We start from the raw sequence: 27,774 nt of genomic DNA, 5'->3' as shown, positions 1-27,774 counted from the left end.
TCGACGTGCCGTTAACTATCTAGATTAGTTTGAAGTTTCTCGGAAATCAATCCACCTCAAAATTCTGAAAAAATAAATTTTGTATTAAAAAAGCCATCAACAGGTAAAACGCTGACACGTTAGTTCGAAACCAATTATATTTTCCCAATTTTTTTTCAATCAACGTTTAGATCGCCGTTTAAATAAAGTGTATTGCGCAGTTTTAGGCGGCTAAATTAATTCCTTCCTTTTAAAAATCTAAGTAACATAATCTTCGTTTTAAAAACTGTTTTCAAACCCTTTCATGGTTTAAACAAACATATTCGACAATTTTTTTTGGCCAAATTCTTACTCGACGTTGCCGTTAACTATCTAGATTAGTTTTGAAGTTTTCTCGGAAATCCATCCACCTCAAAATTCTGAAAAAATAAATTTTGTATTCAAAAAGCCATCAACAGTTATGTCGTCAACACCTTAGTTAAAAAAAAAATTACATTTACAGAATTTATTTCTATAACCGTTTAGATCGCCGTTTAATTAAACAATATTGCGCAGTTTATGGCGGCTAAATTAATTCCTTCTGTTTAAAAATCTAAGTAACATAATCTTCGTTTTAAAAACTGTTTTTAATCCCTTTGCTAGTAAGAACAACAATTCTTGTAAATTTTTTTTGGCAAAATTGTCACTCGACGTTGCCGTAAACTTTCTAGCTTAGTTTTGAATATAGCTCGGAAATCCTTCTGCTCCAAAATTCAATTAATGTAAAATTTGTATTATAAAAGCCATCAACAGGTATGTCGTGAACACCTTAGTTGAAGTAAAAGTAACATTTTTCAAATTTTTATCATGGACTTATAGATCGTACACAATTCAGTCATCTAATTCTTTATTATTAATCAATTAAATCCAACTATGTACTACTGATGATAGCGTTCAGATTTGCTCATACCCACTGAACTAAATACATTGTAATTAAGTCGTCTGGTGTCGATGCCATTTTGTCCTCAAAAATACACTCTGCGGCAATAAAGTCCTTGAGAATCGACCAAATCTTTTTTAATTGTTAGATGGAAATATTCTACAGCTGATACAATCTCTGTTTTTCAATATTTTATCCTGGAACTTTATAATATGTCTAAAAAAATACAAGATAAAAAGCATTTGTTTACAATTTTTTTAATACAATTATTTGATATAAAATACTACTAAGTAGATTAATGGAAAATTCTTATAATTGAGGTGGCAACTAAAATATAAAAATTAATTTTCAAATTTTAAAGAATAATGAAAAATTTGAAAAACTGTCACTGGGACCCTTGATGTAACAATTGTATTAAATTTAATGCTATACATCGTGAATGGTATATACAGTTTACACATAGTCACATAGATAATATACAGTTAGTGAATATTAGCACGTACTGCAAAGTTTTTACTTGAAAGCTATTAATGGTTATTACTTAATATTTATTATACACTCTCGGGCTCCTGTGCATACATTTTGAAATTACAATATTGACAAATATTCTAATAGTAATTGTATACATTTATTATTATTTATTATAATATACTTATGTAGGCCATCCTTAAAATTAATATTCTATTTGGGTATACTCAAACTTCTTTCACAAGTCAATCATTTGTTGTGTATATTGATATTTTGTCATTTTTATTGAACATTAATTTATATTTAATGAAACATATGTTTTCCATTGGCCAGTATAATATACACTCTTCATATTATGGTCTCCATAATTTATACTCAAAAAAATGTAAATTCATGAAATACAAAGGATTCTTCAAAAGTATACAACTATTCAATTTTAATACAAATTATTTTATTTTATACAAATCAAAATTAAACATTTAGGTTTCAACTATATAGAATCTAGATTCTAGACTTATTAACATATTGTATCTTATACATATTTTCCAAAATATAAATGATCAATTTTTTTAATTTTTCGCTGTAAATCATCCATGTTATTTTTAATTAAATATTCCATTGTATATTTATTCTGATTATTTTCAGATTGCCACTGTTCTTTGGCTAAATCCCATTCCATAGTTTCTTGGCTAACAGCTTTTGCTTTAAATGGAAGTTTAGCAGATATTTTACTTAAAATATCTTTTACCTATAACATAAAAATTGATGGTTGAAAAAAGATTTGGCTAATAAAAGAAATAGCGTAATGATATTAGAGACAATTTAAGTTTCAACAATAATAAATAATATAATCGAACCGGTTATTTCTAAAACGACACAAGTCATCAAATATAAATTTTCCACAAACCACTAATAACTTAATTACAAGTCATTGACTTGTGTTGTTTTTGCAGTAATATGAGTTTCTTGAAAACGATATTTTTTTAATAAACATGAGTCTGACAAATTTTTGCACAGAATATTGTATAGCTACATATATATAATTAGAAAATTTGACAAAAAAGTTATTTTTGTAAAAACTGTTACTTTTGTCGTTTTTGAAATGACCGATTCAATTGGAATTAAGTGATGATAGGTTTTTCCCAACATTTGATGTAATTGGTTAATTAAATTGTTAAGAATACAAACATACCTCTACATATTCACAATGACCAGCAATTTCAATAATAATTCTGCCTGATCTTATCGGAGTTACATAATGATCTATGTTACCTTTTCCACCACCCATTCTCTGCCCTTGGCCCTATAACATTGTACACACATATTCATTATTTGTTTGTATTCTAATTTTTATATGCATAATTAACCTTTTTGGTGACAGCTTGCCATGGTGAATCAATTCTCCAAATAGCAAACATTCTGGACCAGTCTAATTTTCTCAGTAAGCCCATTCGAATAACTTCAAAGTGTATAAACCTCATTCGGCCTCCACCAGTCGCCTATAAAAATAATCAAATTAAATGTAAGCAGAATTATGTTGCAGCTGCACAAATATCTAATGTACTCGATGCAGTTGTGTTCAATTTATAATGATAACTGTTAAAAAATAAATTAAATTTCACAAACTTACCTGTATACCATATTGTTTATGTATAAGTTTGTTGTGAACTGTTTCAGGTCCCCTCATCAAACCCAACATTTTATGCATTTTTGGAGGCTTTATTTGAGAATTACTATAATTTGGTACCCTGTCGATATAATGGAGTTTAGGCCTTTCTGGCATCTGAATATCTGAAACGAGTGTCGGTATACAATTTAGACATTACAGTTCTGTGATTATTTAGAAATCTCTTTTATTTTTTACGGTCATATAGAACTGGAGGCTTAAAATTCTTGATGCCTCGAACATTGTTGACTTGTGGTAACAGAGCCGCGCCTAAAATACAGATATTGAACGTGTGAACTTAAAAATTATTAAATGTTTATATTTTAAAAAAAAATTCTTCACACTTACTAGTCAATTGGTTTGTTGTGAATTTTAACATTTTTCGTAAAGTCATTTTCCAGAGTATCGACGGGACTTCTAGAACCCAGTCGACAGGTTATTCTGTAATTGTCTATAATTTGTCTATAATAATTATTAATGAAGACTATCGGAAACTCGGAACTCGAGAGGCAAAAGCCCGAAAATAATACGACGAATTATCTCAAATAATGTGTCTTTTAATAATTTTACTGATAAAGTGATAAGAACTGCGGTGGGCACTCGTTAGCTGTTGTCGGCATTGCCGTTTCCAAAACGTTCCTCACTTCAGGTATACAAGCAACGCGAACAAAACTACTCAACAAAACAGAACGTTATCAACCGACACAATCATTCACAATCGTAAGCATGCAGATTTTTATAAAACTACAACTTTAAGATTTAACGTTTGGCCCGTTTCGGGATATTTTATTGTGCGTTTCGAAAATTTCGAATCGAAATATTTGTGATCTCCCCGACGTCAATACACGTCTGAAAACTGTCGGTCGTCTGGTAAGTAAACGCTCTGTGCCACTGTGGATTCTCGTGTTGGATTTTGTGAATCCAACATTACGATGTATATTCATGTTAACGCTTGTTTACAGGTCCAATGAGAATGGAACTCGACGTGGTACGAGAACATGTGGGCAATAACATGTCGGATGCCGCGATATTCCAAACGTACAGGTTGAATAAGAGAGATGTAGAATTTGAACAAGACATACTGAGAAATCCAAATTCGGTCAAGTGTTGGATGCGGTACATAGACAATTACAAACTGGGGCCGTACAAAAAAGTATGTGTACTGTACGAACGCGCCTTGAAACAACTGCCGGGAAGCTACAAACTGTGGCACTGTTACTTGAAAATACGTCGTAAGTACTTAAAAACAACAGACAATCCAGACTACGAAGAAGTAAACAATGTTTACGAGCGAGCGTTGGTGTACATGAACAAGATGCCTCGCATATGGATTGAGTTTTGCACGTTCATGTTGAAACAGCCTAAGCTCACAGTCGCTCGCCGTCTGTTTGATAGGGCCCTTAGAGCTTTACCGATCACTCAACATTCACGAATATGGCCATTGTATTTGAAATTCATAAAAGAAAGTCATGATCCAGAAGTTGCTGTTAAAATATATAGGAGATATTTAAAATTATTTCCAGAAGATTCGGAAGATTATATTGAATACTTGACCACATCTGGGCGACTCGATGAAGCTGCTGTTCGTTTGTCAGAAATTGTGAACAATGACAGTTTTGTATCCAAACATGGTAAATCTAAGCATCAACTCTGGAATGAACTTTGCAATTTAATATCGAAAAATCCTTTAGAAATTAAATCATTAAATGTTGATGCAATTATACGTAGTGGTTTAAGGCGTTACACTGACCAGCTTGGTCATTTGTGGAACTCATTAGCTGATTATTACATACGTAGCGGATTATTTGAAAGAGCAAGAGATATATATGAAGAGGCTATTCAAACTGTTACAACGGTTCGTGATTTTACACAAGTGTATGATGCTTATGCACAATTTGAAGAGTTAAGTTTACAAAAACGAATGGAAGTAGTTCATGCTAATCAAAATAGTACTGAGAAAGACGATTGTGAAATTGATTTACGCATGGCAAGATTGGAAAACCTGATTGAAAGACGATTATTACTTTTAAACTCTGTACTTTTAAGACAAAACCCCCACAACGTTAAAGAATGGTTGAAACGTGTACAGCTCTATGAAGGAAATGACGTTCAGGTAATAAATACTTTTACCGAAGCTGTAGAGACAGTTGATCCTCAAAAAGCTGTAGGTAGATTACATACACTTTGGGTGGAGTTTGCTAAATTTTATGAAAAAGCCAAACAAGTCGAAGAAGCACGCTTAGTATTTAAAAAAGCTGTTTTAGTGTCATATATTAAAGTTGAGCATTTAGCTAGCGTTTGGTGTGAGTGGGTGGAAATGGAATTGAGACATGATAACTTTAATGAAGCAATGAGACTAATGCGACAAGCAACTTCCATACCTTCTCGGAAAGTTGCCTATCACGATGATACAGAAACCGTTCAAATACGATTACATAAATCATTAAAATTATGGTCTTTGTATTTGGATATGGAAGAGAGTTTTGGAACAGTCAAATCAACAATGGCTTGTTATGATCGAGTTATAGATTTAAGAATTGCAACTCCACAAACTATTATCAATTATGGATTATTTTTAGAAGAAAGCAACTATTTTGAAGAAATGTTTAAAGCTTATGAAAAAGGTGTAGCGTTATTCAAGTGGCCAAATGTTTTTGATATATGGAATACATACTTGACAAAATTTTTGGACCGTTACGGTGGCACAAAACTAGAACGTGCACGTGATCTTTTTGAAGAGTGTCTAGAAGGTTGCCCACCACAATTTGCCAAGTGTATTTATTTATTGTATGCAAAGCTTGAAGAAAAACATGGTTTAGGCAGACGAGCGATGGCCGTATACGAAAGAGCCACCGAAGCTGTTCTACCCGAAGAGAAGTTTGAAATGTTCAACATTTACATTAAAAAAGCAGCAGAAATATCTGGTATACCAAAGACTAGAGAAATCTATATGAAAGCCTTGGAAGTTTTAACAAATAATAATGCTCGTACAATGTACCTAAGATTTGCTGAACTTGAAACAAAATTAGGTGAAATTGATCGGGCTCGAGCAATATACTCTCATTGTAGTCAAATTTGTGACCCTAGAGTAACTGAAGAATTTTGGCAAACGTGGACCTCATTTGAAGTAGCTCATGGTAATGAAGATACTCTCCGAGAAATGCTAAGAATTAAACGAAGTGTTCAAGCAATGTATAATATCCAAGTTAACATGATGTCAGCACAAATGATGTCTGTTATTTCGGTTGAACCAGAAAAGAGTGGAATGAAATTGTTAGAAGAAAAAGCATTAGAAAATAAAGAAAAACCATTGGAACCTATCAAATTTGTTTTGGGTAGTGAGCAAGATCGTTTACCAAATGAAAAAGTAACAAATCCAGATGAAATTCAATTCAGTGATGATGAAGATGAAGAAGATGGTGACAAAGAAAATGAAGAAAACGATGACGAAGATATGCCTACTAAAAAAGATGTGCCTGCTGAATTATTTGGTAACTTAGGAGCATTTACCGAAAAAAATACAGAATAGCCATTTACATATTTTACTATTTTCTTTATTTGTGTATGTAAATAGTAAATAATACTTATTTTTAAGAGTATAAAATGTATTTTATGTCATTAATTTTAATAAATTGTTTAAAGATCAAATTTATTATTTTTGGCTAGAAAATATGATCCATAGCTAGATTGAGTTTAGGTATATTGGATAACAAATTTTCACCGATAAGATTTTATCCTCAGTGGTGAAATGGACTATTTAGCTATATTTTATATATTATAACCATTGATCACTTAATTGTAATTTTTTGGCCAATATATATTATTATTATTATTATTATTAAAAATTAAAACACTAGTAGTTATTCTTCATTTTTTTTTTTTGTGTGTCTGTGATCATGGTTTGGGGCAGTAAAACTGCTTTGATTTTCTTCAACAGTATCTTGTTCGATGGGAAAGTAAATCTAGTTGGTGCATTCGGGAAAAACAACATAACAATTAAAGAAAAAAGGGAATTTTTACCCAAAATCGATTTTGGTTTTTGGTGTAGCTTTAAAAAAAATGATTGTACATGAAACTGGTTGTTTATATTTGCATTTTCTATACATGATAAAATTTTCAAAATATTTAAATTTATTTTGAACTGTTAGGGACATTATCAGTTTCCAATTTTATAAGTTTTTTTTTTATGAATGTGAATAAAACTATTTGTTGTGTAAAAATGCTTGAACATTTAATAAAGGCTCCTGCTACATTGTTACAATTACATATAAAAAATATTAAAAATCCTTTGTCACAGTTTTTTTATAAGCATTTAAAGTTAAAATTTTGACAAAATACGGAAAAATCTCGAAATTTAGCATATTATTTTCAGTTCAGTCGTTGAGAATTCATAAAAATTCTTCTTTTTAAATCTAAGATTCGAAAATGTAATACAAGATTATTCATAAATTATCTATCAAAAAAAAAAAAATGTCTACAAGCAAAATCAAATTTTTATGAGCGTTTGAAGATCACATTTTTACAATATTGGATGAATATTCTATTTCTCATGTAGCGATTTTGTTATTTTGTTGTCATTCAAAAACTAATAACTGTAGATAAAAATTTTACTGAATGCTTATATTTTTATTTTCTATACCTACACGATCAAATTTTGAAAATATTTTGACTCTTTTTGAGCTGTTTATGGACATTGTCAGTTTCAAATTTTTTTTATAAAAACTAGTTTTTTTTCTATAAATATCAATACAATATTGTATTTATTGGGTAAAAAAGTGTGAAAATGTAATGAAAAATATTAAAAATACATAGGCACAATTTTTTTTAAAAAGCATTTAAGTTCGAATTTTGTCGTGTTACAAATTTATAAAAATGTTCAACTTTTATAGCTAAGGATTGAAAATTTAAAACAAGTTTCCACGTAAATAGCTTATATATATAAATTACTTTATTCACAATAATATCATCAAATATACTTAGTAATATCATAGGCTGACTGACCGTTTTCGCTTAGGACCGTTATTCTTATACAATGATATTATTATATATCATTGAATTCAAATTTAACACCATCCATTACAGTGACCCACTTGTAACCTACTGTACAGCTGAGTGACACCCACTTGCCCGCCTTTTTTTTCAGTTTTGAACAATTATTTTAGAGTATCTTTTGGTGATTTTTTATTTTTGTAAATAATTTACGAAAAAATTAATAAATTGATGGTATTATAAATTAATAAATTGTGCCGCCGCCACTCCGAGACAAAAAGGATATACAGTCATAAATTTGTAATATTATAAAAACAATATATTTTTAAACTAAAATACCAAAATCACAATACATATTATCCAATTGTATTACACAATCTGATTGTAAATAGTTGTATTACATATTCACGCATAAACGTTAATATATATTTATTTTAAACTTAATTAGTACCTACCTACTGCAGGCTTCTATTTTAATTTTAGTCAGTTTTGGGAACTTGTGGTGTACGGGTGTTAGGTAATTGTTTAGTTATTTGTATTCAATTAGTTTAAAAAATAACAATGGACATAAATATTGATGAACTGTTCACCAAAGGGAGGAAATTTGATTTTTTATTATAATTTTTTACCATTTAGCATTTTACATCTAATAAAAATAATCAATATGCGATGTACTATAACAATTATGTGTTAGTTCCGTGTCCATGACTCAATGCCTTAGGTATCTCCAATACTATAACAATTCCTAAATACGCATCTGATTCTCATGTATACCTAGTATGCAAGTACACAAATACCACGCGATGTATACCTACATGATGTAGGTTAGGCTACATCTTCGACGCGGCGGTTATGCGAAAGCAATTCCCGCAGCGTCGTCGGTAACAAACTGGAAAAAAAAAAGGTTAGGCTACATCCTACGTAGGTATATCGTATATAATATATAATATATAATATATAATATATCCATCTATAGACTAAATGTTAAAATGTACCAAAGAATGTATCTACACAATACAATATTATATTATATACCTATATATATATTAATATCACACCTATATAAGTTAGGTATAACTATAATATTATAATTATTAATTTATAATCATATAGTGTCTACAGTCATTTAAATGTCGTTTATTGTATTGTGAATTACTAACTATATATAGTTATTAGGTTTAGGTAGGTGTATTTTGTCTAATATTGTATGGACTGTTTGTACCTATACGGTTATACACATTTATTTTGCCTGTATATAATACCCATATAGGCTATAGTGCCTACTGCCTATGCAGTAGACATTAGGTATATGTTTTATATACGTGTGTATACTGTATAGTGTATTATTCGGTTTATCGAAAATTCTTAATAGATTATATCATACATTAGTTATATACCTATAAATTAATATCCACATTCCATTGCAATTCTACATTTTATACTTATAAGTTATATTATATAATATAGTATTGTTATCTACATATAATATTCGATACTACGATGAGTCCAGGCTACACAGGGGGGCCAGGTGGGCCGTGGTCCACCAATTTTTTTCTATGATGTAAACCCCATATACTGAAAGTGGGTCTTAAATCTTAATGATGCCTATAGGCAACAAGTTAGAAAGTGAAAATAGTTTATCTGGTTTCATTATAATTTCTATAGTATCTTCTGTATGTATTTGTATCTATCTGCAATTGTGTATATAAAAACTTTAAAAATCTTACTGTTGGCGGCGAGGTGGGCTGGACAATTTTCAATAATTAAGCGATTCCAAGTCTCACCCAAAGGCCATTGGCAGCATAGCTCCTTCTCCCGGGGCGGATCTAGGGGGGGGGGGGGTCAGTAGGTCAGCTGACCCACAGTTAATATTTGCTGATCAAATTGGCCTCTTCTCAGGTCTTGGGTAGTTCGACACTTGGACCCCCGAATAATCACACATACCTACAGTATAAATGAAATTGTTTTGTTTTATATACCTAATACACAATTATAGATTTCTAATCTGGTTTTAATAAGTGGCCCATTGAAATGTCCTGAGCCACAGTTTCCTATATCTGGATCCGCCCCATCGGCTTTAGGGGCTAAGCCCCCCCCCCCCAAAAAAAAATGTCTATAGTCCTCCCAAACATGTCCTACATTTCGTTTTAAGCTTTTTCAATATTATCAAAGTAAGGCCCTATTAGGCCTATTAGTCCCCCCAAATCTTAAACGCTATTTGCGCTTATGGGTAATTCTATATTGGAGGTAACTAGTGTAAACATTTTTGGGAGGCAAGTAGACAACTAACGACTAGCAGTATAATGAATAATGACTAATGACGAACTAACTACTGTCTTGTTCATCGGAGGCAACTAGTATACCTAGTAGAGTGCAACCCCCTAATCTTTTTATTTACAATAAAGATAGGAGGCAACTAGTATACAACGATAGGTATTGCCGTATTAATAGATATAGGTGACTAGGTGAGGCAGAGCCGAAATGCCGCATATAGGTATATAATCACCGTCCACTGGTATGGTATCAAATTTAAACTCACAGGCCACAGCACTATAAAGTATAAACTGTTTTCAATTTTTCATTATATCTATACGAATTCTTATATAGTTAATATGTAGGTTGTAACTTGTAGGCAATAATGTAATACATGGGTCATAGGGTTTAACCCCCCTCTACAATTGCCGTGTTTTGTGTGCCGATAGCCCCTACGTTCCTAGAAATTATCCACAACCCCCCTCACCATCGAAGAAAATTCCTGACAACGCCAGTGATGTAATATAAATTATAATAAATAGGAGCAACTGAGCAAGGATATATAATAATACTTATATATTATATTAAATTATATTGTATTAGTGGAAATTATTTTTAAAGAGTATTAATATTTAATTTTAATATGCGCACAGGAAGTGGGCGTGTAGGTAGCGCACTAGCGCTTGTTTGTAAGTCGTATATAGTTCACAGCAAAGTTTATCACAGTACGAAGTTAAAAAACTTAATTACGGAAAATATTCCGATTTCCAATTTATAAAGTGACAGTTCCAATGTTAACAAGTAGAAAGAATTATAATATGTAAATCATGAAAAATTAAATCGATATCAATGAAAAATATTTGGTACAACAAAAAATTATATAGGTACATGATAAAGTTATTTAATAAAAAGAAAAAAAAACAAAGAAATATTATAAATAAAAGGATAAAGCCGATAAAGGTGACAACTATTTATCAAGTTTTTTTAATTTATAATAAATATAATGAAGCAGTCAAGCAGACAAGCAGTTAAGTCAGGAGTTAGGGATTATTGTATTAAATATATCAATATTACACATAGAGTGAGTTACCAATCAACATATTATTAAGTTTATTCTTAAGAGAGCACAATTTGTATGTATCAGAGACATTCAAAGGATCTTCAATTAATCTTAAAATGTTAATTCTCTATGAGCTACATTAGGACAATCGATGTAATTGCGGAGTTATTTAAATAAATATTTTAAGTGAAATAATTGAAATCTTAAAAAGTCTTGAATAGTTAGGAAATAGTTGTTAGTTGGACTAGTTTTGTGTTTATTTTACTATATTTTAGTGCAAGTAGTACGAACGGGCACGAACACCGCCTACTACATACGATTATAATATCAACTGGTAACTGTAATAATAATAATTATGTAACACACCTACTTAAGTAACAAATTTACACGGACTAAGATATACCTATATCTTAGTCCGTGCAAATTTACCTTATTAAATAATATAATGGTATACATTATTATCACAGAATAATATAAAATATGTATATATTATATGCATGGTATTTTCGTCTAGATCAGCCAAATGCCCATTATTATTGCAATTGTTAACAATTTACATATTAATATTACAAGGTCTTATTTTTAAAGGTTTTTTTTCTATTTTGATTATCCGCACTATTCCGGCAGCATTGCCAACCGTCGCGGCCCAATAATACGTGTTATAATATTAATTATAATAGCAATATTTTAATCATGTCCATTGTCGTCCAATAATGGTGCGTCCATCGTTTTTCGTCGGACGCTTTTCATTGATAACGGCCGAACGAAAATGATAACAGTCTGTTGTTGTGGTCAGTGGCGATAACTACACATAACTACACAAGTAGGGAACTCACGAACTCATAACACAAGACGTAACACAGCTCTTAACTCGCAACACCACCCGAATTCCGAATGAAAAAATATAAACCGAACAGTTGTACGCGATAATATTATTTTTGTTTTAGTTTTACATATTGTTATTGTTATATGCGTGATTAGAATTTAATGTATTCGTTTTAAATATAACCAATGGATTTTTATCGGAATCAATAACTATCAATAATTAGCGGTTCTACCGACTTTGTAGTAGTTATTTTATTTTTATTTTTACACGTTTTTACTTACTTCGTAACTAATAAAATAATATACCTAGATATTACGGAAATATAAGGTACCTATATTTTATTATTATAATATTTTTGTCTATTAACTGGTGTTACGGTCGATCGACTAGGTTCTGTTTTAATGGTTTTACAAAAACATATTATAGGTAATCTAACATAGTCAAACAGATTTTTTTTTTTACTACAATGTACATTTATTATTAACCATTCATTATTTCCATCAAATACTTTACATTGATCTATTATGTTTGTTAAAATATGTTTGTGTTGGATTTTTTTTTATAATATTGTTATTATCTACCAGTGGCGTGGCAAACTTCATTAACTTATGAGGCACAATAATTTATATTAGTAATTATATATACTTATATAAATAATTACGTACTTATGTAAATGGTAACTGAGAATGATTGATTTAGTGCCTTAGTCTTAGTGTGTACTTAATAAATTATTTACTATAAATATGTGAAATGCCCCTAGTCTCTTGGACACCCACCGCCCTTTTAGCTGAGGCACGTGCCTCAAATATAGTCCTTTGTCACGCCACTGTTATCTACCTACTTACCTATTCCCCAGTTTTGAAAAAAAACATCGCAATGAATCAACCCAATTGTATCCAGTAACAACCATTCCGTAATATTGATTGAGATGACATCATATTATGTCGTTATAATTTATTCAATAACTTACTTATGTGCCTATAATCTTCTGACTAAAATTAATCATTTCAGTATGACACAAATGGAAGATCAAGAGAAACAATTAGAGTTCGCGTTAGCGTCCGTTCAAAAACAAGGGGTGCACATGAAAATGTGCTTGGATAAAAATAAATTAATGGAAGCACTTAAACACGCATCTGCCATGCTTGCTGAACTTCGCACATCTTTATTGTCACCTAAGAGCTACTATGAACTATGTACTTACTATTTAATAATATTATATTAATTTAAATTCTAAATATTATGCATTTTAAATAATCATTTATATATTTCCAGTTATGAAAGTAACCAACGAACTATGTTATTTAGACTTATATCTAGTGGAAGAGTTTGAACGAGGTCGTAAAGTCGATGATTTATATCAAATCATACAGTATGCTGGAAATATTGTTCCAAGACTGTATGTACTTTCCAAATTATTTTAAAATCTTAAAATAAATATTATCTTTTTTAATTAATATGAATGATATTTTTTTTTCTAGTTATTTATTAATAACAGTCGGCTTAGTTTACATAAAAACAAATACAAATTTAAAACGAGACCTCTTAAAAGATCTAGTAGAAATGTGTCGTGGCGTTCAACATCCTTTGCGTGGTCTATTTTTACGCCATTATTTATTACAATGTTCCAAAAATGTATTACCTGATGTACCAGATAATGAAGAAACTGAACACCCAGAAGGCACTGTAAGGAAGCAAATTAATATTATTACATTTTAAAGAAATAAATATTTAATATTAAAATAATATTTGCTACTTAATATTTTTAGGTTCGTGATTCGATTGATTTTATATTAATGAATTTTGCTGAGATGAATAAACTATGGGTTAGAATGCAACACCAAGGACATTCTAGAGAAAAGGAACGTCGCGAAAAAGAACGTGAAGAATTAAAAATTCTTGTTGGAACTAATTTGGTCAGATTATCACATTTAGATAGTATTACATTGGATAAATACCGTAAAGTAAGATATTTTATATTATTAAAAAATCAATAAAATATTTTTAACATTTGACATAGGTAATTACTACATACTTCAAAAGTCAATTATTTTTCTATAACAAGACCTATTACAAATTTAGTTCTGAAGTGTGTCTCAAACAGACTAAAATATTATGTATTTTTATTTAATTTATTTAGGTTAGTTTATTTGTTAAATACTCTCATATAAAAGCTATTTATTTTTACCCAGATTTATATTTACATAATTTGGTATTTAAATTCATGAAAATCCTTATCTTAATAGTAGATTATTTGTTTATTTGTATTATATTAAAATCTGTACATGTTAAGTATGATAATAGAATAAAATTTCTTCAGAAGTCAATTTACTAAGTTAAACATTTAAGGTATGGCATCCTCTTAATAGATTGTTAAATAAAAATACATCTAATATAAATGAAACATTGTAATATTTTTAATCTATCCTATAAGTAACCTCCTAATTTATTTTAATGACATTTTACATCATTATCTTTTTTCAGATAGTTTTACCTGGTATTTTGGAACAAATTGTTAGTTGTCGAGATGCAATTGCCCAAGAGTATCTTATGGAATGTATAATTCAGGTATGTATAAATTGTACGATAATCTTTAGAATGTGTCCTTGGACTATAACTATTAAAAATTGATTTTATTAATTCTATGAAAATCTTCCTTAACCCGAATTTAGTCTGGCTATACTCAAAATGATTGCACTTTTTTTATATTTTGAATAAAACATATTATGAATCTTACATTTCAATCATTGACACTCAATATACCTTTTACAAATATTATTAAAAACACTATAATTATTTTTTAAATAAATTTAACAACTTCGTTGCAAGGGTTTTTTTGAAAACTTTAATTGCCTGTCATGAGACTTCATATAATTCGTACATTCCTATTATTTTTAAATATTATCAATTTGGTGCATAAAGAAGTTACTTTTTATAACTATATTTTATACATTTTAAAAATTGTATGAAATAATAATATTTGTTTAGACAAAATTATTAAATATGAAATGTTTATTATAATTGAAAAATATAACGTGTTCGAAAAGACCGCAATGTGACTAGTGACGTAATATACACTAATGGCACTAACGTCTGGTTATATTAATTGTTGTAATTTAGGTGATTTTAATTAAACCAGATCCTGTTAATTTTTTGTTTCAAATTTTCAGTCAACATTTAAAAATTTTAATAATGTTAAAATGCACTAGCTTATAATTATTATTGAACTACTTAATTACTAATTAGTATTGCTATGTTACTATATCCAAATTTATATTCTTTTAAAACACTTAAAATATGATGCAAATATTCTCTTAAAAATTAAAAAAATAATTAATCTTAATATATGCTTAATAAGCATTTTTTTATAATTTTTTTTTACAATATTCCTTAACCCGTCAGTAGGCATGTATGAGCGCTGCGTTCATTAATTTACTAATTTAGGAACCGTTGGTTTCAATTTTATTTTTACGTTATTGATACCTACATATACCTTATACTATCATATCTTGAAATTGTTTTATAAATAAAGTATCCCAATCCATAGTCGATTGTTGATATAGCAATAGATTAAACTTGTCAGTTCCGATAAGTAAATAACTGATATACACATTATACATGTACATTATTTTTTTATTTTTCATCTCCAAGTTTTATTATTTTTTAAAACTATTACTATAATTAACTATAATGTATGTATTTTACTTCAAGTATGGTTTATAATTTTCAATAATTGTAATGTATGTATTTTTAAATTTTTATTACAGAGAATTCTATCTTAGTTTTTTAATCATAATAAGTTTTGAATAAGTATTGTAACTACCATTTATTAATAATAAATAAGCAAAGTGATCCTTATTAATTATTCATAGTAAAATTCTTATTTACAGTTTGATTTACAACTTTAATTAGTAAAAAATGTTACAAATATACACACTGACGGGTTAAATAATTATGTAATTTGCATAATCATATACATGCTTTATAAATAAAAAAAATAGTCCTCTAAGATTTAAATTAAAAATACTTCAGTTACTAATCCTAATTTAAAAAATCTTCAGGTGTTTCCAGATGAATTTCATCTTTATACCCTGAATGTGTTTTTGAAGTCATGTTGTGAGTTGCAGCCATCTGTGAATGTAAAGACTATCGTCATTTTAATGATTAATCGTCTAACAGTATTTACTTTTCACAATTCAAATGCATCTGAAGTGAAATTATTTGAAGTACTAACTGAACAAATAGCTAACATTATTCAGGTATAATATATTTTCCTTATATTTAATTTTGTATTTAATTTTTTTTAAATACTGAAATGTTTATACATTATATTAAGATGTATGCTTAAACGTTATTATTTATTTATTTTATAGAGCCGTGATTTACCACTTGAAGATACTGTGTCACTTCAAGCTGCTATGGTCGGCTTAGCTCTAAAATGCTATCCAGATAATTTAGATTATGTGGATAAATCTCTCCAGACCATTTCTGATACATTTGCTAAGCGTAAAATTGAAAAGTATGTTTTAAGTAAATTTTTTTTTTTAAATAAAAAGTACTAAAAATATGTTTTTAACCACAGAATTAGTCATAAAAATCCAGTATCTAGAGAGTTGATGGCTCTAATGAAATTGCCCATTGACAATTATAATGATCTTCTTTTAGTGATGAAGCTTAAACATTTCCCTGAAATAATCGAATATTTTGATTATACTGGTCGTAAGACTATTGCTATTTATTTATTACAAAATGCTGTTCAGTGTAGAACAATGATTCCATCGGTTGAACAGGTATAACACATTTTGCTTACTGAAATATCAATTAATAGAATAACTATTTAGAATTACATGATAAAATAACTACATTTTAATTATTTTTGATAGTTGGTATTGTTATCGAAAAAGTTAATTAGAGAATAATTATTAATTATTTTACTGGTTTTTTTTTAGGCTGACATAGTTCTTACAATGGTGTCTCCGCTGGTTAAAGACCAGCCTGATCAACCAATTGGTGAAGAAGATCCTGAAGATTTTGCTGAGGAACAAAGTCTTCTTGGAAGGTTTGTATTCCTTGTTTAAAGTCATAATATATGATATTTATTTTTAATTCATATAAAAATTATTTTAATTAGATTTGTTCATCACATGAAAGCAGATGAACCCGATTTACAATTTAAAATTTTAATGGCAGAGAGAGAGCATTTTAGTTTGGGAGGAAATAAACGAATCTGTTATACATTACCACCTCTTGTATTTCAAGCATATCAGCTGGCATTGATCTATAGTGGAAAAAGAGAACAAGTATGTTAAAAAACAATAGATTACATAATAATTAATAATCCTACGATTATGTAATAAAAATTCTTAATTTTAAGGATGAACTGTGGGAGAAAAAATGCCGAAAAATATTCCAGTTCTGTCATCAGACAATTTTAGAATTAACTAAAGCTGAGCTTGCAGAATTGCCACTAAGATTATTTTTGCAAGGAGCGTTAACTATTTCCCAAATAAATTTCAAAAATTATGAAACTGTGGCCTATGAATTTTATTCACAGGTATACTTATTATTTGTTATAATATAATTAACTGCATACTATAATATTCATGTAAAAGTTAAATAGTACATTAAACATATATGTATTTAAATCAAGGCCTTTACACTGTACGAAGAAGAAATATCCGAGAGTAAATGTCAATTAGCTGCTATTATTTTACTGATTGGTACGTTTGAAAAAATTAATTGTTTTGATGAAGAAAATGCTGAACCTGTTCGTACTCAGTGTGCTCTAGCTGCGTCTAAATTACTTAAAAAACCAGATCAATGTAGAGCTGTAGCTATCAGCTCTCATTTATTTTGGTCAGCACAAAATAATGTTGGACAACCGGTAAGAAAATGAACAATACTATGGATGGGTTGAAGTATTCATGAACTCAAACTTAAGTCTTATGTAAACTATGAAGTTTTTAATAACAAATTTTAAAATATAATTCTAGTTATACAGTTTTTAAAAATAAAATAAAAATAAATCTGCTGTCATACTCAAACTTGATTAACTTGAATGTATTTAAGATATATGTATGAATTTGTGAATTTATATATTATTGTAATGTTATACTTCTAGCTTCAAGATGGTAAACGAGTTATGGATTGTTTAAAAAAATGTGTGCGCATTACAAAACAGTGTATGGAAGTGTCTGTTCAAGTTCAATTATTCGTTGAATTATTAAACTATTATGTTTATTTCTACGAAAGAGGCAATAATAATGTATGTATAATTTCATAAATATATACACTTTTCCAACATGGTTTAAATAGTTTATTGTAATCAGAATTATATAGCAGTTTATTTTTTTTAGGTATCTGTGGATATATTGAACCAGTTAATAGGTCAGATAAAAAAGGAAATAACTGGTTTAACTCCAAATGAAGAAACTGAACAGATTACAAAACATTTTGAAAATACAATCGCATATTTACAAAACAGAATTGAATCTGCCGATACAGAAGATTCAGTTTATAAAGCTTTAGAAGGTTTAACGTTATAATATTATCAATTTTTTAGTTAACTAATTAGGTCCAATCTTTTAATAATTATGTTTATATTTATATTCTGAATTTTTATTTTATTTTAAAGTTAATTATTGTTTATACTTTAATTATTCATATTACAATTGCTAAAATACAAATACATAGCTATTAAATTTGTGTTTTTGTGATTTATATATAAAATATAATATAATTTAAATAAATTATATTAAAATTATATTATACTATATTTGATTATTATAAATATTAAATAATTTAATATTAATATACTTTAATTGGTTTTATTGTCATACTATTTTTTATTAATAATAATCAATAATAATTTGTATTAATAAATTATATATTTCCAAAATAACCTCATTCCTATATGCATTTACAACATATTTTTAAATATTGAGAATAGTCAAATTTGAAAAACAGTATACTAAATAATAGCAGTTAGCTATAATAATGAAAAATAATATAATAATATGTGTTTATAATTTATTAGATTCTGTGCAGAGCGACGAATGTATTGATTTTACAAAGATGTGTTTTATTTGTTGTATCTGAAGACACTTTTTTTAGTAGAATAAATGTTCAGACAATCTACTTGGCTGGAGGTTTTAAGGAGAAAATTGGAACTAATTGGCCTATATTTACGCCTACGACTGTAATAGCTAATGTGCGGATATGCTAAAAGTTATAGTAGGGATCTGATATAGGAACTGACCTGACGAGATCAAGCCTGGATTAAGATATTTAGAGACCCAGGGGCCAAAGTTTTAAATGAGGCCGCCCCTGCAGTACGAAAAAAAGAATTAATGTATATAATGTGTTCTGGGGTGTAGAAGTGACTAGCCTACGTCATATGTTAAGTATACAAAAATAATGAAAAAATACCCTTCCAAGATTGGGTTAACTTTTTTATTTTTTAAGTTATTGACAATTAACTTTTTTTATCAAAACCATACACATACAATATATCAAGCATTGTTTATGTGTCTTCAAAAGTTTTCAACATTTTGATGTTATTTTTTTTTATTTTAAAGCTATTTATTTGTCCTATCAACACTCCGACGTACCTACACAATTGAGCTAAAAATGCGCTAATTATTTTTATTAAATTAAAAAAGTAGAAAAAAGTTTGCAAAAATTAGCATTTTTTGAAGAAAATCATGTATTATTCCATATAATTTATTACTTAGTATGGGTTTTTTGTTTTTTGTATTATTTTACTAAATTCTACTGAATTCTACTGAATACCTAATACCTAGAATACCTTGAAAGTTTGGTTTTCATAATATATTCCTGTTAATCGTCACAACTTAGTTTTCCTAGGATTGAGTCGGTTAATTGGTCGTCAATCGTTTAATTTTTTACTATTCGGTAAATTTTAGTTGTCATAATACAAAAAACAAAAACTCATAGTTCATAATAAATTATTTGGAATAATGCACAATTTCCTTTTAAAAATACTAATTTTTGCCAATTTTTTTTCTGTTTTGAATTTAATAAAATAATTAGCAAATTTCTGGTTTAATTGCGTATCTCAATTGATAGGAAAATTAAAAAGATTTTAAATAAAAATAAAATTACGTCAAAATGTTGAAAAGTTTTGAAGATACATAAAAAAAATGCGTGATACGCATGGTTTTGATAAAAAAAAGTTAATTGCCCATAACTAAAAAAATAAAAAAGTTATATTCAATCTTTAAAGGGTATTTCTTCATCATTTTTAGTATATACTTTCATATGACGTTGGCCGGTCACTTCACGATAGATAGATATTAGGTAGGTATAGGTATAGCAATAAATAATGAATAATGTATCACTTTATTTATAAATTATAATTTACAAGGTTTTTTCCTAGCTAAATAATCATCTATTTTTTTTAGATGATTTATGCAGTTTTATATAGCCTATAACGAAAAAAGTAATGGACAAACCAGAGGTCCCTAAATAAATTTTAATTATCGAGGCCCGGAGGCCATGGCCCTCCCCCCCCCCCCCCCCCCATAATCCGGGCTTGGACGAGATACGTTTATGGACAAGCGTTCATTAGACGAGCAAACAGCCACCATCAGAACAATCACTAAAACCAATAGTCACATCTCGCTAGCTACACAGTTAAATTCAATTAATTAATTGGACTTGGAATATTTTAACATGTATAATTATTATTTCTGAGTGACAATAAACTCATATCCATCATCATTGTAATTTATTTTCAAACACCTTCATCATTTCAACTAGAGCGCGTTAAGCACGTTACAATTAGCGCTATGGGTAGGGTAATTACCTTTTACCCTTTTTTATAGGATAAGAAATACTTAGAGAAAATAGAAAAATAAATTAAAATTTTTAAAATTGTTCTATCTTCGGAATTCGATCAAGGAAAATTTCATCAAGGAGATTGATCACCTGCCAACAACTCCGAGAAAGAATCCTGTACTTCATACAACAAATCAACAGTTAAAGTCATGGAGGTGCCAGCGAGACAATCGTCAATTATACCCGCTGCGTTGTTGTAACTTGTAAGTATTTAGCGTAATTTTTAATTGTTGTTGGTCTCCTATCCCTATGGTACATTATATGACCATACTATACCTATTGTAACTTATAAGTGAAATGAAAAAAATTAAATCATGTTAAAATAAAATAAAATAATACATTTATTTTGGAAATTAAAATAAATTATTGAGAATAAACTAAATAATATTTAATTATTTTTGGAAAATAAATATTTAAATAATTTTTTTTTTGATTAATTAATTATTAAATTTATTTATTTAGGTTGAACAAATCCTAATTTTTACGCAATAATTAATTTAAGTGATAATTGAGTTGAATAAATTGTATAGTTCATTGTAAAATTTTTGGGGAATTATTATTGAATTATTTATTTATTTAAAGGCAGTTAAGTCCTTGAGCACGTTACACTTGAAAGATTTTTTTATGTCTGGATGATATGCGCTGTTACTTACAAGGTATATACATATGAAAGTCTTTCGGATGTCATTGAAATATTCTTGTGTGTCACTTATGTATTTTCCATCCCTGATCTACATAATCAATGGTGCCTAAATAAAGTAGTCCAGAGAGAGCAGTAGCTACTGCTTTAGAAAACTGTCTTGGAGAGTTTTTATATTCGAATTGAATTTTGTCCACTCATATACGGGGTAATAAACGCTAATTTATATCGGTGTGTTTTACCAAGTAGAATGTTCATAAAGCCCTGCTGCATATCTATTATGTTAAAATATTTCGACCCTTTTAGACAATCAAATATTGTTTGTATATTCGTGATTAGGAAATTCTGATGTGGTACTTGTTTGTTTATTTGTCTGCTGCGTACGGACCCCCCTATTCCGCCCCTACACATAGTTTTAATACGCAATATGTAATATACTATATATTCGCACACACATAAGATAGTCAGGATGATGTCAGCGACAGCGTTACGACGTGACCCTGGGAGAGGAATAGATATCCGATATAGTAATAGTCACGGCATAGGCCAGATGCGACAGAACGGGCCACCGACAAGAGCTAGTAAAATATAAGATACTGTGGGAAATACTCGGGCGTAGTAGATTTTGTGAATCGGACTTGGCACTGTGGCAGGACTACACGAATAACGAAACACTGAGTTGATCAGAGAACTAACCAGTAATAGGCACATCTGCAACCCAGATGTGTCACAGACTCGCACATGCACTATATGAGAACTACCTAATTATGGAAGGCGACCACACGGACCGCGAGAAACGGCGACACGAGTCGCTAGGGACAAGTAGAGTAGAGGTTCGCACTATATAGGGAGACCCGAAACGGCCCATGCTCAGACGTGATTCCACAAGGTGCGGACGAGCACCTCCGCGCCAGACCTCTTGTTGAATTCACACTTTTTGACTTAAATTATTTCGATCAACGACGTTTTTTCGGGACTTGGAAAATATTCGAGCAATCGTAGGTATATTTTCTAACACATCAGCGACCTTCGTTGATCTATAATAGATAGTCTTGATCAGTTTAAATTATATTTGTTGCAGATATCTTGTGTAATGGTTAATACACGACAGACATACAATATAATTTCACTCAGTTTGCGTTTAAGTATTTCAATCACCCATCATTCTATCCTGTCACCGACACTTGTAAGTGGGTGTACGCTACATTTTGGCGCAGTTGGAAATGGAACCGACACCAGCAGAAAGTCCAAAGTCGAAGAACTTCAGTAATATTTTTAATCTATCCTATAAGTAATATCCTAATTTGTTTTAATGACATTTTACTTCCATTATCATTTTACAAGTAGTTTTATCTGGTATTTTGGAAGAAATTGTTAGTTGTCGAAGTCGAGATGCAATTACCCAAGAGTATCTTATGGAATGTATAATTCAGGTACGTATAAATTGTACAATAATCTTTAGAATGTGTCCTTTGACTATAGCTATTAAAAATTGATTTTATTCATTATATGAAAATGTTCTTTAACCTGAATTTAGTCTAGCTATGCTCAAAATGATTGCACTTTTTTAAATTTCAATCATTGACACTCTATATTCCTATTACAAATATTATTAAAAATACCTACTAAAATCATTTTCTAAATAAATTTAACAACTTTGCTGCCAAGGGTTTTTTTGAAAACTTTAATTGCCTGCCCTGATACTTTTTATTATTCATATATTCCTATTATTAATTTGATGCATATAAGGAAGTTACTTTTTATAAGCGTATTATATAAATTTTAAAAATTTTATGAAACTAATATTTGTTAGATAAAATTAAAAATATGAAACGTTTTTTTATTATTAAAAAATATAACGTGTTCGTAAAGACTGCAATGTGACTAATGACGTAATATACACTAATGCCACTAACGCCGGGTTAAATTAATTGTTGTAATTTAGGTGATTTTAATTAAATCAGATTCTGTTAATTCTAACAACAAGAAGTCCAAAGTCGAAGAACTCTCCAAACTTTCGAAAAATTATTTTTTCGAAAAACTGAAAACTTCTTATTGGAATATTTTTTTTCACTTCTTAGATTTCCATGGACCATGGAGGTAATTCATTAGAACCACCGTTGGAAGACTGATCACCTATCAACGACTCTGTTGGAGAACTTACGTTGCAACTGCTAACGCAAGACGACAGATAACAGATGACGACAGCGAGGGCAGCAGCAGCCAGCGTTGTGAGTTGTAATATTTTTTCGTAGTGCATAAAAAAAAATTGTAAGCTTATCACGTCTCCTTTGGGCTAACGAGTCCATCGTAAAAAATTATATATTTTTTTAAGTAATTAGAATAACGAAATAATTTTTTTTGGGAATAATATAAAAATGTTAGGTGAAAATATGTATATATATAAATATAATATATTATATATATCTGCAGACATAAGTTTTTGAAGATAAATAGTTCAAACAATTGATATAATAAAAATAATAATTATCAATTATTTATAATTATTGATATACGCATGATATAACGAATAAAGATAATTGAATAATTGAGAAATATAATATGATAATAATAAACAGAATTGAATAATTGAAAAAATTAAATTAATTAAATTTTTAAAATAATTAATCGACGAAATAATAATTATATTTATTTTTTGTGGTATCGAGAGACAGAGGAGGAACCGCGTTAGCATTACTTCTCCAAATAATAATTATATTGAAATATATAAATATTAAATATATTTGTATTAGGATAGAATAAATGTATAATATGTATTAGAAAAAAATTAATTTACGCAAAACAAACAAATAATATTTTTCTTTTAATGAATAAACAAGTAGATTGATAAATAAAGACTTGAGCAGTTTATTATATACAACAAATGAAATAATTTACGAAAATATGAGAGAAATAGGAGCCCAGGTGGGTCAAAATAGTACTAATGACCGGACAAAACATATTAGTGAGGGGATTGTCAGAGTAGTGGCTGGTGTAACGTTGTATATTGCCTACGATTTTTAGTTATGCCTCCTTAAGATATTATGCCTTTAAAATTACGTCATGTTTATTATAAATACTCCCGTTATTTCTTGTTTCAATTTGATGTGGTACAATCAAAATTTTATACGATTTGGTTTCCACTATAGAATACTGCCATTTTCGTAATTTTTTATATATTTCACTTGGGTCTTGGATTTCTTTCTTTGCGATCTAAAATTCGTGGTCCCTCATGGGTGTGATTTGTTTGTCGACTGGGAGGGGTAGGGTCCTTCCAGTTTTCTGACCTTGAACCTGTCGAGGCTGTTCGATATTGCCCTGCTTATTACGACAATACTCGTAAGGTTAATCATTGAAAATTTAAAGCCCATGATTATGAATTTGTGTGATTCCTTTCTGTTATAATAATAAATTGTCATTGTATAATATAATATAAATTATAATTTGATAAATATGTATATATATATTCTTGCTTATTATTATACGTTGTTAACGTTAAATTTTTCCCCTTTTGCTTATTTTACTTATGCTATCTTACGACTATATTTTAATGCAATAAAAAAATTGATCCTATTTGTTTATGCTTAACTATGGTTTCATGTTATTTATATCTACTTATTTATAATATGCGTTTCAAGTTTTAATCATTGGTAGTAGGGTTCCGATTGCTTTTCTGTTGGGTGTTCGCCTAATAGGTAGTTGGCTTCTAACTTTGTATTTATTTACCGTGACCGGAGTTTGTACATGGAATCGATTTCTGTTTTTTGGTTCTACGCTAGGGCCCTGTAGTGATTGTGCAACTTGACCCAAAGTATTTAATTTATATCTATTTGTCATGTTTATGTATAGTAATATTATTGAAATTACTAGCAGTCCTAATATTATGTATATTAAATAAGAATGATTGTCTGTGTCGATTTCGTAACCTGACTGTTTACGTATTTCCTAAGGTGGGCAAGTTAATGAAAATAATTAACTCAAGTTAAGTTAAGTTAGGAGGACACAAGATCGATAAGTTAAAAGTTAATATAGAAAAAAATATTAACTAAACTCAGTTTAAAAAAGTTAATCTATTTTATTTTTTTTATTAGTATGTAAATCACATAGAGAGTGAAGGTGTTTTTTTAGTTAGTTTCTAATTTATAAATTATGAAAAACAATTTTATTGAACTTTTATTATAATGTACAGTGTATACCTTTTTACTTTTACTTTACTATTATTTATTAATTTAAACTATACTCATCTTAAATTAATAATTTAACAAATATATTTTTTTATATCATATTGTAATTGAATAATATAAGATAGATACATAACATTAAAACATAACAATTGTCAATTTGTAATTTTAAATTATTAATTTTTTAAAAACATTTATAATTGCAACTCGCATAATATATAATTTACAACTTAATAAAATATATGAATAGACACAAAACTATGTTATCAAGAAAAAGAACAGAAATGTTTGTGTTTTTGTATTGGATTATTTTTGTTTTATACGCACATAGTAATATTTACGTATAATCGAAAAATTTAAAAATGTTTTTAACTTGATGGATTTTTTTAAAATTAACTGAGAAAAGCTAAGTTATTTCAACTGTAAATTAAACTAGTTAAGTTTATAAGTTGATTAGAAAATAAACTAACTAATTAAGTTAAAAAGTTTAAAAAAAATTAACTTATTAACTTAACTTTAACTTTTTAACTAGTTAATGCCCACCTTTGCGTATTTCTGTATTAATTATGTCCTATACTTCGTCTAATGAATGAGCAATTTTGTGTACATCATCTAACTTATGAGAGTCGTGTTTTATTTTATTGTTTGGTAAATTTATATCTTCTATAATGTGCTTGGAATTTGTATGGAAAGCTTACCTACCCCTATTTTTGGTATGAAATTAACGTAATACTTTGATTTTATATCTCTCGTCGGGCTTAATATTAAATTCTCTGCGTAAGCTTTGCAGTCCTGATTTAACCTAATCAAACCTTGTCTTTTTAATTTTACTATATATGGTTCTTTAACTTTTTGGCATGATATTGTCAACGTTTCATTATTCGTTGTGAAAATCCATGTGTTAGCGTATTTTAATTTATGAAATACATTTTCGTTAAAATTATTACTCCTACTTCACATGTTTGTGGTAATTTATCCGGATTTTTAAATAAAGAAACGTCACAAGGCTGATTTTTCGATTCGTATTGTATAGGTTGAAAATCTGGGCAAATTGTAAATAATTCTGTTTCCGTACAGTGAAGTAATTGTGTTTCGGTGAACGTTGTATATTGTGTTGCGTGCACCCGACTTACAGGAGATGGTGACAGGATGGGATGATGGTAGAAGCGTCAAATGATCAACAAATTGTGGGTTGATGTATTATTTATTAAAATTGTAAAAATATAAGTCAAGTTGAATTTAAAATACTATTAGATTATTCGAATTAACGAAGAAAAACCAGTGTCTTAGAAAATAAGCGATTGCTCGAATATTCTCTGAGTCCCGTAATACGTCGTCAACGAAAATAATCTAAGTCGTAATACAAAAATGTGATAATCAAGAATGAAGAGGTACAAGAGTGTGTACGTACGGTGGCTAAATCACGTCTGAATAATGGGCCGCTCCCAGGGCTCCTATATAGTACTATCCCCTCTCTTACTAGATCCCTGGCGGACTGCGTCGTTGGTTCTCACAGTCCAGGGGGCCTTCTACAAGATGTGCCTTTGGTCGGTGCGGGGTGTCGTAAAATGACCAAGTATACCCGCGGCCGTCTTGTCACAGTGCCAATATCTAATTCGTAGAATCTACTATACTCCGAGGAGTTCTCACAGATATCTTACCGGTTCGGTTTTGTCATCTGTTCGTTGGCAGATGCTGAAGCTGTTGCTAAAGTTTATAGTGTTGCTCCCCCAAGGTTTTATGTACATCGGTGACATCATCTTATCTATCTACGTGTTACCATAGTACATCCGATGCTGTGTAGTATGACTATGTGTAGGAGCGGAGTATAGAGGGGTCCGTACGTAGCAATTGTCTACGTTTTTTAGTTATGCCTACATATTGATATTCCTGTTTTAAGATAATGCTATGCTTATTATCGATAGTTCCGTTTT

General features: G+C 29.2%; 4 protein-coding genes across 6 annotated transcripts; 3 read left to right on the top strand and 1 right to left on the bottom strand.

Moving 5' to 3' along the window:
• Positions 1-1,777: 1,777 nt before the first annotated feature.
• Positions 1,778-3,581, bottom strand: LOC100163953 (39S ribosomal protein L16, mitochondrial). The gene is made up of 6 exons (XM_001951060.4): positions 3,381-3,581; positions 3,231-3,302; positions 2,997-3,157; positions 2,734-2,865; positions 2,559-2,669; positions 1,778-2,114 (listed from the first exon to the last, which is right to left on the bottom strand). Exons 1-6 carry the CDS (start codon positions 3,424-3,426, stop codon positions 1,899-1,901), a joined length of 738 nt encoding a protein of 245 aa, XP_001951095.1. The 5' UTR covers positions 3,427-3,581; the 3' UTR covers positions 1,778-1,898.
• Positions 3,582-3,724: 143 nt separating this feature from the next.
• On the top strand, positions 3,725-6,763 carry LOC100165988 (pre-mRNA-splicing factor SYF1). Its single transcript, XM_001951036.5, has 2 exons — positions 3,725-3,902; positions 3,995-6,763. The coding sequence occupies exon 2, from the start codon at positions 4,000-4,002 to the stop codon at positions 6,559-6,561; it is 2,562 nt and encodes an 853-aa protein (XP_001951071.2). The 5' UTR covers positions 3,725-3,902; positions 3,995-3,999; the 3' UTR covers positions 6,562-6,763.
• A 5,348-nt stretch (positions 6,764-12,111) lies between these two features.
• LOC100168020 (vacuolar protein sorting-associated protein 35) lies at positions 12,112-18,975 on the top strand. The gene is made up of 15 exons (XM_001950978.5): positions 12,112-12,487; positions 13,172-13,356; positions 13,436-13,559; positions 13,642-13,846; positions 13,930-14,124; positions 14,645-14,728; positions 16,222-16,419; positions 16,534-16,679; positions 16,743-16,950; positions 17,110-17,219; positions 17,292-17,460; positions 17,535-17,714; positions 17,811-18,044; positions 18,282-18,425; positions 18,517-18,975. Exons 2-15 carry the CDS (start codon positions 13,173-13,175, stop codon positions 18,703-18,705), a joined length of 2,370 nt encoding a protein of 789 aa, XP_001951013.1. The 5' UTR covers positions 12,112-12,487; position 13,172; the 3' UTR covers positions 18,706-18,975.
• Positions 18,976-21,629: 2,654 nt separating this feature from the next.
• On the top strand, positions 21,630-23,890 carry LOC100569144 (vacuolar protein sorting-associated protein 35-like). 3 transcript variants are annotated; one of them, XM_029491827.1, is made up of 4 exons: positions 21,630-22,661; positions 22,741-22,925; positions 23,004-23,092; positions 23,741-23,890. In XM_029491827.1, the coding sequence occupies exons 2-4, from the start codon at positions 22,883-22,885 to the stop codon at positions 23,789-23,791; spliced, it is 183 nt and encodes a 60-aa protein (XP_029347687.1). In that variant the 5' UTR covers positions 21,630-22,661; positions 22,741-22,882; the 3' UTR covers positions 23,792-23,890. The 3 variants fall into 3 exon arrangements, 2 of the variants coding, with proteins under 2 accessions (XP_029347687.1, XP_029347688.1); XM_029491828.1 differs by having other exon boundaries at positions 21,638-22,661; positions 23,007-23,092; XR_003839878.1 differs by having other exon boundaries at positions 21,642-22,657; positions 23,007-23,092.
• The last annotated feature ends 3,884 nt before the right edge of the window (positions 23,891-27,774 follow it).

The sequence above is a fragment of the Acyrthosiphon pisum genome, chromosome A3, assembly GCF_005508785.2.
Source record: "Acyrthosiphon pisum isolate AL4f chromosome A3, pea_aphid_22Mar2018_4r6ur, whole genome shotgun sequence".
NCBI lineage: Eukaryota > Metazoa > Arthropoda > Insecta > Hemiptera > Aphididae > Acyrthosiphon > Acyrthosiphon pisum.
Note: the sequence above shows the minus strand (reverse complement) of the source record. Positions and strands in the feature narration are given on the sequence as shown.